At 41.9% G+C, this 16154-nt stretch overlaps 1 protein-coding gene across 1 annotated transcript in view; it reads left to right on the top strand.

Moving 5' to 3' along the window:
- The window catches only part of CACNA2D3 (calcium voltage-gated channel auxiliary subunit alpha2delta 3), a gene marked incomplete at both ends in the record, with an annotated part of 784748 nt that overhangs the window by 626087 nt on the left and 142507 nt on the right, over window positions 1-16154 (top strand). Inside the window, 4 exons of the mRNA XM_082847776.1 lie at window positions 1272-1365; window positions 4312-4407; window positions 7966-8087; window positions 10805-10885. Of these exons, the coding sequence (XP_082703902.1) occupies window positions 1272-1365; window positions 4312-4407; window positions 7966-8087; window positions 10805-10885 (393 nt within the window). The remainder of the gene's footprint in view (window positions 1-1271; window positions 1366-4311; window positions 4408-7965; window positions 8088-10804; window positions 10886-16154) is intronic.

The following is a 16154-nucleotide window of genomic DNA, read 5'->3' as shown; positions in this document are numbered from 1 at the left end:
TGCAGAATCCCCAATCCCAGTTTAACCCTTCACATTGGATTTTTCCCCTTACCAAACCATTTAGTCAAGCGCCTGAGTAACATGAAAATGTTTCAACTGGGAGGTGACTGTCAATATCTGCTTTTTTATTTTACAAAGAGAAACAAGGGCTGGAAATAGGATTTGTCTCATCCAAGGCCATAATCTAGGCCTCCTGGTTCTGTCCGGTGTGGGATTGCCACTGTGACATGTTGCTTTTTGCACTGTATATTCTGCTGCCCCTCCTCCTACAGAGTGCCCTCTGAGGGAGCTCAGTGAGTCAGAAATGGCCAGTAGCTGGTGATGGGGGCAGGGAAAGGGGGGCAGAGAGAGAGCAGCAGCAGGCCTGATGCTCACCAAGTGCAAGAACAGTCCCTGAACAAGGATAAATTAGTTCCAGTAGCTAATATTTGGATATATGGATATATATCCATATATAGTATGTGCCATTGTTTTCATTACTTTGTATATTAAGATTTATATATATATAATTATATATTATTCATTTTAAATTTATATATTATCTCAATTTATTCATTGTCTTTTTGGTGGTGAGTTATTTCCAGTTTTTGCTTTTATAACAAAACTGCACTGTCTTTTTGGCCACCAGCTAAGGTGATGACTGGCCTGCTGTAGGTGATAAAGCTGTAGGGCTCTAGGACGCCTCTGCTAGATTCATGATACCCTCCTGATTCCTTGGCCTCTTCCACAGAGCTCTATCAAGAATTCGTTTGGATAAGGACAGATGTCCTACTTTAAAATGAAAAAAAAAAAAAAAACTTAGATGGAAGGAATGACAAAATAAGAGTCCCAGAAGTTCTTAAGCTATCACACCCCTTTCCCTTACAACCAAGATCAGGGCCCTGAAGAATTGCAAATTTTGATAGAGGACAGAAATGGGGATGAAAAGAGCAAACTGAGGAGTGCTGCCTTCTGATCTCCGAAGCCCAGAGCTGGTGTGCTGGTCTATGGCATGAACTAATAGATGGGGGGGCAAAGTAGAAAACTGAAGCGTGAGACACCCACGGACTCTCAATTTACTATCATCTCATCCAAATGCTTTGGGGGCCCTTGTGTTGTGGCATATCAGGTGTCAACTGTTTCATATTTTCAGCTGGTGGGAGGTTAACGCAGGAACACACCATAGGAGAAAGTAGCCTGTAGATACTGTAAAATGAGCCCAGCGTGCACTTCTCATGCTACAATTTGGGGTCTAGCCAAAGCCATCTTCTCAAGTCTATCCCTCCCAACAGGTGATAAAGAATTGATACAAGAAGTCCTTTTTGATGCTGTGGTGAGTGCTCCCATTGAAGCCTATTGGACCAGCCTTGCCCTCAACAAATCTGAGTAAGTGGTTGCACGTGTCCCCCTTTCATGGCCATTTCCCCACAAGCCGTCCGAAATATGGTTATGGTTTAAAGAACTAAACTGTTTTAGGAGGCTGGTGTTAAAGTTCTTTAATTTTCCCCAAAGCTCCAAACCACAAGAGCTAGAGCAGATTAGCGGCTCTGGCTTGGATGGCAAGCTCCTGGGTTTGACATATAATTTGTTTGAGTTTTAACATTACATGAAATTTGGTATGCTGAGGTAGGGTGACACTTCCGAGAGAGAGGGAGGCGGAAGGAGCATTTTGCTTCCTGCCCTGCCATGGCTCCCTCACCTTCACTGTCTAGAGGGAACTTGGGATCTGGGCCAGGCTAGGTTGTGAGGAGGACAGGGAAGTGAGAGCTCTATTTCATTAGGGTGTCAGATATAACCCTGCAGTTTTATTTCTGAAGTGGAGGATGTAGGGGGAGGAGGGCAGGCAATGGTAGTTGTTGTCAAAGACTAGGGTGAGAACTGCTTCAGCAGCTTATTTTTAATATTATTACTAGTATTTTACTATTTTAAGTAGGCTGTTAACAAATAAAAATAAGAGAAACAATTATTCCTTTTTCCTTATACCTTCATGTCATACATTATTCAGTTCTCTCTCCTTTTTTATTCTTTATTAGCTCCTTTCCTTTTTTTATCTTGTTTTGTATATTTTCCTATATCAGGTCTATTATTCATTCTGTTCTCATTTTCATTCACTCATTCATCAAATATTGACTGCACGTCTGTTATGTTCCAGGCACTGGGCTAGGTATTGGTGAAATCGAGGTAACTCAATCAAACACAGTCCTCACCATCATGGTACCTGTGATATATAGTGTGCTATATGATTAAGAATTGTAATAACTATGAAGGAAAATTAGACATGTAGACAGTAACAAGACCTAGAGTGGAGATAGAAGACAGGAAAGGCTTTTCTGAGCGGGAACTAGTTCAAGGGTTCCCTGGGAGCATTCCAGGGAATTGGAACAGTATGTGCAATGGCCCTGAGATGAGACAGTATTTGACATGGTTGAGGAATTTAAAGAAGGCCAACAGAACTGATATGTAGAGCATAGGCTGGAAGATGTTAGGAGACAAGGGTACAGTAGGGCCTGGTGGTTCAGGACCTTGGGAATCAGATTAAGGATTTTGGATTTTATACTCAGAATATTGGAAAATCATTGAAGAATTTTAAGAACGACATTTTAAGATTTTAAGAAGGAGATGATCGGATTTGCATTTTTAAAAAAGACCCTTCTACTGCTATGTGGATAATAGAATGTAATGGGGGTAAGAAAAATAGTAAAGGCTCCTACAGCAGTTCAAGGGATTTGCCACTTGGACCAAGGTAGTGGCAGTGGGCACAGAGACAAGGGATTTACTTGTGGCATGCTTTGGAAGTAAGACCCCCAGGACTTGGTGGTGGGTTCACGCTGTGAGGGTAGGGAGGCTGAGCTGTCAAGGATCATTCTCAGGTTAATGACATCAATACCTGGGTAGATAGTGGTGCCATTTCCTAGGACAGGAGACAGTGAAGGAAGAGCGGGTTTGGGACTGGACATGGCCAGAATTCTTTTCTAGACATTTTGTAATTAAAATGACTCCTAAACATAGATGTAAGGTAGGTAGTTTAATACATGAGTCTGGACTCCCAAAGATATAACCACTCTCATTATATTTGGGGGTATCCTTGGACTGCTTACCTGCATGGATCTTATTCCCTGGGAGGTTTGGAAAGAGTCAAAGCCTTTCCTGTGATTGCATTCTCTAGTGGAAATGTTTCTTTTAGGTTCTCATGAAACTCAAAATCCTGTGGAAAGATTGCTGATTCACCCCTAACAGATGCTAAAGATTTCCAAAATGGTAGCTTGCATTGTAGTCCACATCTGTAACTGATTGGGCAGCCCGACTTTACAATTTGATGTAGGCTACAAGCAGAAACAAATGCATAATGTTTGTTTTTATTCATCCCTTAAATACTTAAAGGTAGTATTGACCACTTTGACAACCATCAGAGATCAAGTAACTAAATTATCTTATACTGAAGATGACATGGATAAAGCTTGGAATCAAATTGCTACTAGCATCTAGGGTGGGAAGCAAACTCAGGAATCAGTATTCTCTTCATATTTTTTTGTAGAATAAAATTATATATTTGTGGAGAAAGACCATTTGCTGTTTTTCTGAAGAAGTATCCACTGAGAAAACCCTGAAGAACATGTTCAAACATATAAAATTTGCCTTGAATGTTGAAAAAAAAATCTTTGCTGAATTTTCAAATGAGTCTTCTTTGCTAAGGCTGTCCTTAGAGTTCCTATGTGTGGCGTTCTGTAGGGCTATTTACAGAAGTCATTTCTTTACTCATCCCTCTGGGGTTGGTGGTGAGGATAAGGCCTATTCTTTAGTAGAAGTTACCAGTTGGTGCCCCCAAAATGGTGTAGAATTCAAGTCCTAAACATTTCCAGGCTGTGGGATACTACAGACTTGAGTCAGTGACTCAGTTGCTTCTTTTCGCTAATGGCAGATTCCACTAATGGTCTCAGAACCAAGAATAGGCTTGGTAGCATCAGATGAAACAGCCAGCTCTAAGGCTTTTCTTCCTCTCCTCAAAGTTGGCCTGCTCTTTCTGAACTTGCACCCAGAGCCTTGAGATAAAGGTGTGTTTATTTAGCATTCGGGATGCATTTATTTCCTCCTGCTGCTTCTTTGGTCATGGACTTCTTAGTTTTTCTGGCAGGAATTACCACGAAAACTTTTATAAGGAATAAGAGTTTGCATCCTGTGTGTGCATGTGTGCATATGTTTCTATAATTTCTTCCAAAATTTCAGGCTTCAAGACTGTTATTTCATAAAACATTCCATGAGTCTTAAAATGCAGAAGCCATTATCTGCTTACTGTCTGGCAGAATCCCCCTGATTCCTTCTGCTCTGTTTCAGGAATTCTGACAAGGGTGTGGAGGTGGCCTTCCTCGGCACTCGCACAGGCCTCTCGAGAATCAACCTGTTTGTTGGGGCCGAGCAGCTCACCAATCAGTAAGTAGGGAGCTCCTGAAGTGGGACAGTGAAAGGGAAGCTTATACCATTTATTGATTCCACCAGCAGTAGAAACAAAATGCAGGCCACCCCAGGCCTGTTGACATTTTTCCTCTCCGTTCTACCTCGGGGGCCGCAGTGTATGTCTTCACCTGCCCATTGTTGGCCCTTCCACGACTCTGTGTTTTTCACGCTTCTTGGCCTCTGTCCACTGTCCTGGAGTCCTCTCCCGCCCTGGTGAGTCATTTCGCTCAATGACTGATGTGGCTGGTAGGGGAACAGCCAGTGGGAGGACTCACTCACCTCCTGACAAATGACTGGAGGGCATTCAGCTGTCCCGCAGCTCTGCTGAGGAATTCCTGCCTGTCCTGAGAAGCAGTGTTTCAAGTCTGGTGTTTATTTGTTTGTATATGTTTTAGTAAATCTCTGTGCCTCAGCTCGGAGACTGAGGGCCTGTAGAGCCCCACACTCGGGAGCAGGCATTCTGATGGCTCTCGGGTTTGACAGTGTTTCCTTGTTCTTCTAAAGAGACCCAGATGGACAGTGGGCAGAGTGTCACCAAGTTCAGTACCCAGATGCCTTTTAAAATAATTAATTAATTTATTTATTTTATTTTATTTATTTTTGGCTGCATTGGGTCTTTGTTGCTGCATGCGGGCTTTTCTCTAGTTGCGGCGAGCGGGGGCTACTCTTCATTGCAGTGTGCGGGCTTATTGCAGTGGCTTCTCTTGTTGTGGAGCACAGGCTCTAGGTGCACGGGCTTCAGTAATTGTGGCACATGGGCTCAGTAGCTGTGGCTCGCGGGCTCTAGAGCACAGGCTCAGTAGTTGTGGCGCATGGGCTTAGTTGCTCCACGGCACGTGGGATCCTCCTGGACCAGGGCTTGAGCCCATGTCCCCTGCATTGGCAGGTGGACTCTTAACCACTGCACCACCAGGGAAGCCCTCAGATGCCCTTTTATTTATTTATTATTTTTTTGTGTGTGTGGTACGCGGGCCTCACTGTTGTGGCCTCTCCCGTTGCGGAGCACAGGCTCCAGACGCGCAGGCTCAGCGGCCATGGCTCACGGACCCAGCCACTCCGCGGCATGTGGGATCTTCCCGGACCGGGACACGAACCTGTGTCCCCTGCATCGGCAGGCGGACTCTCAACCACTGCGCCACCAGGGAAGCCCCAGGTGCCCTTTTAAACCACTGCTTGGCCCCTGTGTCTGTCTTCAGAGAGCCACAGGGTCTTAATTCTTCAAATTGGTGTTTGACCAGAGCTGGTGTGAGCCTGGGAAGTCTTTCCTGAGCCCATTAATATGTTTTCTCAATTTCTTTTCTCTGAAGTAAGAGACATTATTAGGCCAGGGATGAATGGAGCCTGAGATTCAGAGAGTTTGCAAAGTGTGTGTTTGTGATTCCAGAGGTTACCATGGAACTTCACAAATCCTGACCTTCAGGGTCCCTGAGAGGGGGGAGGTGGGGATAACCAAGGCACAGGGTGGCCACCAATTTGAGAGGGGTTGGCCCATCAGGAGCCCAATGAGGAAACACTCCTGTCCCATTAAGCCCAGCTTAGCTGTGCTCTTGTGTCTCTTAGATGAGGCCCGGACACCCACCATATGATCTTTTAAGACCAGGTCTGGTAAGTGGCAGATCCATAGATTTTTGGATGCTTTGTGAACTGGCTTTTAATGCCCATCTGAGGACTCTTTCTTCCTCAACTTCTCAAATTTGTCATTTATGAAGTTGACTATAGTTGTGACTTGATTCTTTTCAACTCCTCTTTACCCCTGTACCCCCAAACAATTACTTTAACAGAAGGCAAGTTCTTAGGAAGGACTAGAAGTGTTGGGATACACATTGCCTTCTCCTTTTAGGACCCAGAGTGGCAAAGGGAGACACAGGAATAGACTTTGTAATGCTCAGAGCGAAAAACTGTTGTATGTTTTGAGATTAAGACAAATAAACAAGAAAAGTACTAACAGCAACAAAACATAACACCTTGCTAGTCTTATATACAGGTGATTGTGATGGATTTGAAATGTGGCAGGACCACACTCAGGACTGCTGGGATGTGTACCTGGTTCACCTCACTTGATACATCTGAAAAATGGGTTAATGATCTCCCTGGTTTACTGTGAGGATCAGAAAACCTTCGGATGTGAAACTGCTTTGGGAAGCTAAAAGTATCTACAACTATGAATTCTATTCTTTGTGACATTATTGTGACTCAAAGTGAACACTCATTGGTTATCTGGTTGGGTGAAACAATTCTTGTCTTCAGGAAAATCCTATCATTGATTCATGTAGAGGCACCTTGACTTCCATTGTCTTAGCGTCTTATACCTGCCTACCCACTCCAATCAAATGATATTTGTTGATACCCAACTATTTGGATGCGCTCTATTAGCCAGGTCTAGAAAGGTTTTAGAATTTCTATGTTTTTTTTTAAAGAGAACATACAAGGAAGAGTTCAAAGTATTGGTGATAGGTCTGGGTAATAGAAAGTTCCCATCCTAGAGCTATACTATCATCAGGCTCCTACACTGAGGTTCTATCTCCTGTCCCCACCACATGCTTTTGGAATTAGATCCATTATAGTTCATGGCTTCTGTAACCTGCCACCATCCCCAATATTAATATATCCTGTGCTTTCAGTGTGGCCTTTTGGAGCACGTGTAGTAACACACATATAGCAACCTGTGATGTCAGCCTCCGCCGTATGGTTACTACTCTCCTCCTAAGTCCTAAGTCAGTCCTAAGACAGTCGTAAGTCTAAGAAATTATCACTTCACAGCTTCCATTTAAAGCATAGAGAATGAAAAAACTCTTGGGCTTTAAGAATCCCATATATTTGTGTGAGCCACTCTCAGTTTACTTAGCCCCTTCACACGTGGTGTTATGTTATTCTGATAGTTTCGTGGTAAGTGTAATATTATTATTCCCACTTTGTAGATGAACCAATGGGGCTCGGAGACTCAGTAACTAACCCAAGTAACTCACCCAAGATCATTCAGCTCTGCCTAAAACCTAGACCTGTCTCACCCAACACCACAACAGTCCCTAGTATCCAGAAGTAAGAACAGTCCTGTTTGGCTGGAGGGTAGGGAGGGGGGGAAAGAAGCAAAGATCCCCATGTGGACCCATGTTTACCTCCTTTACCCTTTTTATAAGAAGAGAGAGATCTACCTAAGATGTTGATCCTCTCAAGGATATGTATCTGTGTGTTTGGATTTTAAGGCAAGACAAAGCTTTCTGACTCCCTTTGGTCTTCTGGTGTGATTTTTGGAGGCTTTGTTGGCTTGCTTCAGATGCTAAGACTATTAGTTCACTAGATATACTAGGAAAAATCATTTCACCCACTGGAGTCTGACTGCCAGGACTCTACAAGATATTTCTGAGTGATCTGGGGTACACAATGTTACACAGGTCCTCTCTGTACTGAGAAAAGCAGGTTGGGGTTCTAAAAGCCAACATTATTTTTACCCAACAAAAGCTGCTGGCATGCACTCGTGTCTGGCTTTTCCTTGCTGAGTGGTGCCATGCTCTTCTTATTCTTTTCTATTTCAAGGGACTTCCTGAAAGCTGGAGACAAGGAGAACATCTTTAATGCAGACCATTTCCCTCTCTGGTACCGAAGAGCCGCTGAGCAGATTCCAGGGAGCTTTGTCTATTCGATCCCATTCAGCACAGGTGGGTGCCCTTGTTGGAGGCTGGCTCTGTCCCTTTGGTCCTGCTGGCCTGGGCATTGCGTGCAGAGTATGAGGGAGCAGGCTGGATGCTAAGGGAGCCAAATTCAGTCTTGAGAGCCAGTGTTGAATATTGGCCTAGCTCTGAACCAGTGACCAGTTCCGTTAAGTGTTGCTGCTCCAAATAAAAGGAAGCTTTAACTTAACCAGATTGTGTGAAAAGCATGTCAGGGAGCAGGACTGTTATTTTGTACCATGTGGAATTTGAATACAGACTTCTTAATAGATTTTTTTTTTAATCTAAAATGTGATCATGGCCCTACTTAGAGAAAATTCATACAGCCATAACATCCATTGCCAGAACCTTCAGCAAGTCAAATCACTCTGGAGGCCCACAGTTCTCCATCAGAACTGATTTAAATCAACATGCAAGAGTGAGGACTAAGATTTTGTATAGCCTCGTGCTCTCCTGACAGGGAGCTGCGGTGACCAATGTGAGGCACGTAGCCAATGATTCTTCCAGTCTTAAGGTTTTACGATAGTGTAAAAAAAACTAAGATCACCTCCCTCCAAAAAAGAACTGAACATTACCTTATTTCAACCAGTTTTAGAAGCAAGACAAACTGGAAAATCTTTTCAATTGTCCTCGGCTTTTTCTTGTTTCATGCATCTGATATTTTTGGTGCTCAGGCTGTGTAAGGCTCTGTACCGTGCCTTGTAGAAACTTCAGAGATGAATAAGACATAGTTCTATAAACTTGGATTGCTCTGGACAGTTCAATATATACTTATGTTTTATATTAGGACCTTTTGTATTAATCTCTTGCAAGCATTCCCAAGTCAACCCTAATGGAGACTCTCCAGCGCTTAGTGTCATAGCCCCTCCCGGAGTTTTGGCACTTGCTCATTTCCGTGAATGAAAACATCTTTAGAAATAAGGCTTTCAAAATTTGTGGAAGAGATGTTGACAAGAGTTGTCTAATAATTATTTAAATGGACTCATTAGGAAGAGGGTCCCTCATTAATGAAGACATTCAAGGAAAGGCCCAGTGTTATTGTAGAAATTCCCCCCCTAGGTGGGGTTTTAGAGGGGATTATCAGTTAGGTTCCTTTGAGGACCAAGATTCTTGGAGTCTGTGCTCCTGTGGTGACAGGCCTATGTTTACCCACGGCCATGCACATACATGTGTTCTCAAAGATAAATTTCCAGGTACTAAGGCTCTTTCTTTATATGTTTATCTGTATCACATCTCATTGCTGAAAATATCAACTAAGAGACAGTGGACTTTCTAATTCTGCTACAAACCTATCAATAATAATGTCTTCTTTTATCGTGCAGTCTCATGATACTTTCTTTTTCGTAGTCTTCTAAAGAAACAAATAGAACTTAGCTTGCTAGATCTGGACAGGAGCCATCAGGTTATCCAGAAGGGCTTTTTCCCAATACTGGACAGAGAGGAGGAGCTATGGGTAATGAGAGCATCTCCCAGAAGTGCCGTGTGTGTGTGTGTGTGTGTGTGTGTGTGTGTGTGTGTGTGTGTGTGTGCGCGTGCGCGCGCGCGCATGCGTGATGGCTCCTCGTGTCAGTTTGCTTTGTTATTATTCACCATTTTTCCTACAAAGAATTATGTCTGGAAAAGAATTCTGATTAATTAAGGCTGGCTGTTGTCTAATTGGTTTTTGGCAGGTGGGGTTTTCACTGAACTTTCAATGAAATCGCATAATAAAAAAGGAATTTACCTTGTTCATGGTAAAGTTATGGATGACATAATATCTTAGGAGATTTCGTGGACCCTTTAGATTTGGAGAAAATGTTAAAAATCACCACATGCAGGTGTTGTGGTGGAGCTCTCCCTCGTTTTTTTCTCCTGTGTGTTGAATACCTGTACGCCCTGGAAAAGAAGCTGGTTTTTATTACAACTTAGACTCGGGCCAGAAAATTCTTAATTGCTTTGGTCATAAGTGTATTCACATTCAGATCTGCCTTCTCCCTGATTCTAAATTCAATTGGATTCCATTCAGCTCACATTCATTGAACCTTTTAAACGGTAGGCACTGGACTAACAATTATTAACTACGGGCATTAGGAATTTGTGCTCAGCGTCTTTTAATTCATGAGTATTAGAAACATTGTTAGTAATTAAAAATCTCTTTATACTAATACCATATTGTTATCACATTAATAAGAGTTTGAGTTAAGGATTGCATTCCAGCTCTATCCCTGTTTAGAATGGTTTTGTTCAGAAAAACCATTCTTGAAATTAGAATTTTATAGATCAGTAAAGTTTTAACCAACAGATCAGAGCTAGAGTTCTCAACTCACTGTAAAATAATTTCAAAACTTTATCTCAAGCAGCTCTCCATGGCTATATTTAGAAAGGCAATATAAATATGAAAACTGACACGAGTAAACACTTATATTAGTAACCACAAATTTTTAAAAATGTGGTCCCTCCATGGTAGTTAATAATTTTGATGTGAAGCGGCTGGACATTCCCCATTGGGGGTGGTCATAACTCGGTGCAGTGATTCCTTCAGCTGAGAGGACCGCCCACCCAGCACCTATCGCCTCACAGGGCTGCCCAGCTCCGAGTTCTGGGAAGCAAGCCCCAGCACAGTCTGCAGAACTGGTGACTGCAAACCAATACCATCACTCTCTTAACGTAAGCCCTATGACTGTCTTCATTTTCGTCATCGTGTTTTGTTTTGTTTCTTCTTACAGGAACAGTTAACAAAAGCAATGTGGTGACAGCAAGTACCTCCATCCAGCTCCTGGATGAACGGAAGTCTCCCGTGGTGGCAGGTAAATGATGGATTTCAATCAATGAGTGTAAAGTAAGCATGGTGTCCATTCATCATTTGTCAACTACTTCCACGTATCAGAAACTTGGCTTTGAAAGGTAAAAAACATTAAAAACTACTTCCTCATCATCTTCTCCAATCCAGGGCTCTGAAACCTGGTGGAATTTGATGTGAAAGCAGAAATATTTCCCAGGATTTTATTCTTAAACTCTGAGCCAGTAAGAAATTGTTGGTGCGTGCAAAAGATCATTTCTGGACAGTAGGTGCCGTGAACACTTAAAGTAAGCTCCAGATCTTCCACTTCTATGTCATTAGGATAACAGGGGCCATACAAGGAAATTGTGGGTTTGTTTTAGGCAAATACAAGCTGAAATGTGCACCTCTCTGGAGAGCGTGAGATTTTCATCGCCCTAATCCCCCTGAGTGATTAGAGTTAGATGTATCTACAGGTGCTGGGTTTGGGACCAGGAGAAAGCCAAAACATTTTATGATTGAGTCTTGAATTATCAAAGAAACCCTGTCTCTGGCTTTTCCCATCTCTCTCACTCTCAAGAGTGTCAGTAGATTTTTGTGGCTGGCTGGTGGCTTTCATTGGTGGTATTTGGCCTAAAGGACCAGAAACTGCCACAAGCCCTCTTTTGAGGACAGCTGCTGAGAAAATGGAGCCTAAGAGTGTGTCTGGCACATTGTCTATTTCTGATAAATAATTGTTGGAGCCTTTGGTTGACGGATGGGTGAGACACTCCAAGTATCATCCTGATATTGGCTAGATTTACCAAAGGGAGTCGTTTTGTTTTCAGTAGCCTCTCTCAGTAAGCTGTACCACAGGGTGATTTTGAACATCAGCTTCTGTGGTGGCTCCACACACTGAATATTTGTGGGAAGGAATTCAAATGGATCAGACATGTTTCAAGTGGTTGTTCTTTGGCTAGGAAATATTCCTCCCCCCCCCCCACTTTATTTCTGATATAGCCTATACATCATAATTGTATTCTCATAGATTAGCAGGGATTGAAAGATTTGGGGACAGTTGTGCCCTGGTTATTCCTGGGTTTTTGGGTATAGCAAGAAAGACAGTCTTATGTATCTGACCTGTAAGCTCATCTTGAACTATGCAGACCTATAACTAATCAGCCAGGAGATAAGGACTGTGAAAATTCAGGGCTGCTGTTCTTACTGTCTCATGTTCCTTGAGGAAAATAGGAGACAGGATCATTTAACTCAGCAAGATTTATTTTTGCTTAAAGGTCAGCCTTACTCGCCTCCAGGCTGACCCAGCCAGCTAGTTCTGGAGGCATGTTATCTCCCTGGAGTTGGAGCCACATGCAACAGCTGATAACGACATGGTCTGAACCAAACTATCTGTCTCTGTGTTTGAAATTTCTTTCCAAAACCTTTTCCTTGAATTTCTCATTGAGTCATTATGAAGGATGCTCTGTTTTGGCCCTAAGATCGCTGTGCCCATCCCAGCCACATCTGTCCAAGTTTACAAACTGTGTGCTCAAATGTTTCCAAATGGCTTATATTTCATAAATATCTATTTGGCTGAGTATGGGCAAAACATGGACTCAGCCTGGGCGCTGTGTATCCAGTGTGGAGAAGACCATGACTTTTCCAAATGGCATGCTTGTCTACTATTGAGTTATACAGTTGGCCAGAGACCACAGGCAAGTCATGAGACATGGTTGGCCCACCCTGAGTGGGTGGAAGAGACATATTCCTGTTTACTACGACTCACTATGTGTCAACTCGTGCCCATTTTCAGAAGATAATTACAGAGCAAGACAAAGAAACAAGGTTATCCAAGGAACTGTATGTAGTCCTTACCTTCTAAATCTGATGATTATTAATCTTCTTTTTTAAAGCGGGTCTTATAGACATAAGATAAAACAGAATTGCTCAGTTTTGATCTTGAAGGCTGACATGGATGCAGCACCGTGAAGGCAGTGACTTCAAAAGGACCTTTATGTCTCAAAAAGCAGAGAGTCCTCTTCAGCACTTCCCCCAAATTTCATTGACTCTGACTCACCCATCATGTCACTGGGTAATTAGGTTTGGTCACTTTCTTCTGTGTATTCTCCACAAATTTAAGTAGACATTGTTTACTACTCTAAAATTTAAAAGCCCATTTTAATTGGGGAAGAAACCTTGTTTTGGCAGGTGAAGATGAATAGGTGAGCAGGCTTTTCCCCCACCAGTGTACTTCCAACAGCAGATGGGATACAGCCAACTGACAGCAATTTGGGGCTTCAATGAAATCCTTGTGTTAAACTGAAGTTTTTCTGAAAGGAAAGGTGTACAATTTTAGTTTATTATCAAGGACTACTTTGAAAAACCTGCACTGCTCCTAGATCTGATCTGGTGTTCTCATGTTCATTGGCTACATATGTCTGTTTGGGATAGAAAGTTTCTTGTTTTGGTTTTGTGTGTGTGTGTGTGTGTGTGTGTGTGTGTGTGTGTGTGTGTGTGTGTGTGTGTGTGTGTGTTATTCTCTTCTTTCTCTCTTTTTTTCTTGTTTTTTTTTTTCCAAACAAAAACATTTAGATAGTCATCTGTCAATGACATCTTTGAAGAAAGGGCAGTCAGTCAGACTGGGCCGGATTCCATTTATACGTCAGCCTCTGTGCATAAATGGGCCCCATACATCTTCTTGGCCTATGACATTGCTTACAGTCCTTCTCTTGAAGAACTTGCCAACTCTCCAGCTGCCACTAGCATGCTAAATTTGCTTCATTGCTTTCCCACTGCAAAGGAAGAAGTGGTATGACTTTCTCTTTGGCCCACCAAGTCTCTCCAGAGCCCTGGAACCTGCTGTGTGTGTCAGGACCCTAATCCATTTTTCTGTTGTTATTGGAGATGCAAGCCTGGGACTGTAAGGTCCACGTAGGTTTGTCACTTACTCTATAACTTGCTAAATGTGTGGTCTTGGGTCTCTGAAGTTCTATCTAAAATAGGGTTGGGATTATTATCTCCCTCACCTTACTCTGGGTTGATTTGGGGATAAAAAGAGAAAACAAACAAGAAAATATCTGGATATGTGGAAGTATAAAATTGCTAGGATTTGAGGTGGCCCATTTTTATCTTCAAGTTGGCAGTATACCTATGCATTCATTTGCTCATTTATTCAATAAATATTTCCTGACCTCGTGCTTTTGCCAGCACTCTAGATACAAATGAATAATAACCGGGCCCTGTAATTGACAGTTCCTCCCACAGCCCCCTGTCCCTCCCCACCAGAGAACTTTAAAAGAGCAGCTATTTTTAAAGCTATGTCTACACAGGACAAGTGAATTGAAAAGCTGAGCAGTCATCTAGAAGCTCCTAGAGGTCAAAGACTTCGTACTTTTCATCTTCTGTCCTTCACAGCATAACCCGATGGAGTCCCTGGAGCATAGTGGACCCTCAGTGAGGCTTCTATAAATTGAATTGAACTTGCAGAAACCTATTTGCCCTTACTTAGTTGTTATTGACTTGAGTTCCATAAATTACCTAGATCATGTTGTTAATTCTCCACTCCACTCTCAATGGAGAGACCAGGCCCAATAGAACAAGATTCATAGACACTGTTTCCATCATGCTAGGGTGGAAATGACCTGGAGAAGAAAATAAATTCATTGAGGGGAGGAATTGAGCCAAGTTGGAAGGTATAACCATGCAGGGAATTTCTTCCCCTCCTTGGGGTGTTTGTCTGACCTTCTGTATTCTCCTTCTAGACTCTCGCTCTGACAAATACAAAATACTTAATCTCAATTTTTGATAAGAAGTTCATATTACTGAATTTTTTAAGTACTAGGTAATAAATTCTGAATTATTTGCATTTGCTTTAAAATGTAAATTTTAGCATATCAAAATCTAAAATCTCTTCTAAGATGTTCTAGCTTCATTTCTTGAATAAATTATAAACTCTCCAGAGACAAGGACCATCCCAATTACCTTTTTATTCCTAGTGCCAAGTGTGAGGGCTGATGTGGTAAATATGTCAAAATACTGACTAAGTGACTTGAGAAAGATGGGTTTCATATTTACTTGCTCTCTGTAGGTACATACACTTGCACAGTTTACTGACCAAACAATAGGAACACAGTACTTGACCAAACTCTAAGAGAGTCACTCAGCAGCTAAAACTGCAATCCACACCATAGTAAAATGATACAGACCAATATGGATATTTTAAGGAGTAGAAAAACTGTTTAGTGTCCATTCCTAATGGCAACTGTGTTAGCCCAGTAGTTGTCCCTGCATCAGCAGATGTCTTTTCTGAGGTCCAAGCATCTAACCTGATGCTTAGAATAGCTAATCTGATCAGCAACAGACATTATAGGCATTAGAGGAATTGGTTATAGAAATTAATATTTTTAACAGATTTATTGAGATATGATTTACATACCAAAAATTCACCTGTTTTAAGTATAAAATTTAATGATTACTAGTAAATTTGGGGGGGCGCTGATCTATTCCTTTGCAGGGAACACACACCACATTAGATCCATTCACTGGGGGAAATTGGAAAATGTGGGTTAAATGGTCTCATTTGCATAATTCTGGGCAGTGTAATGAAGGGGGATGCTTGATATTAGGACAAAGGATCTCATTTTAACCAGATGATTAAGAAAGAGATTGCTTAACATCAATGACCATTAGCTTTTGTCAGGTACATGCTGTTTAAACTGAGTGTACTATTTAATATACAGCTTTCCTTAGAATTGGGTAAATAATGTTGCCAAAATGTTATAGGCAAATATTCAGCTTATCAACTTTCCTTTGGTGGGATTTCATATATTTGGTGTATATGAGTTAACTAGTATTTAGGAGTTATGTGTCAATTCTACATGGATAAACTTCTAGTTTGTAGATCTGAGCAAAGGGAATGTTTTATCATAGCAGAAATTAATACTTACTGATTAGATTAGTTGTTCTCAACCAGGAGCAGTTTTGACCCCCAGGAGACATTTGACAACATCTGGAAACATTTTTGATTGTCATGACTGGTTAGGAGGGGAGCTACTGGCATCCAGTGGGTAGAGGCCAGGGATGCTGCCAAACATCCTACAAGGCACAGGACAGCCCCCCAACAGCAAAGGATTGTCTAGTCCACAATGTCAGTAGAGGTGAGATTGAGAAATGCTAGATTAAGCTGACAGACAAACTTCAGTTCTTGGTGCTTTCAAATTCAGTGTTTTCCCTTATAGGCTCATTTACAAAAAGATGTTTCATTTCTTCATTTTCTAATTAAATAATTCAATAATAAATAAATAAATAAATAAATAAAT

Source organism: Leucopleurus acutus (genome assembly GCF_964270905.1).
Source record: "Leucopleurus acutus genome assembly, chromosome: 10".
In the NCBI taxonomy this organism is placed as follows: Eukaryota; Metazoa; Chordata; class Mammalia; order Artiodactyla; family Delphinidae; genus Leucopleurus; species Leucopleurus acutus.
The sequence above is the reverse complement of the archived record's forward strand: the minus strand, read 5'-3'. Positions and strand labels throughout refer to the sequence as shown.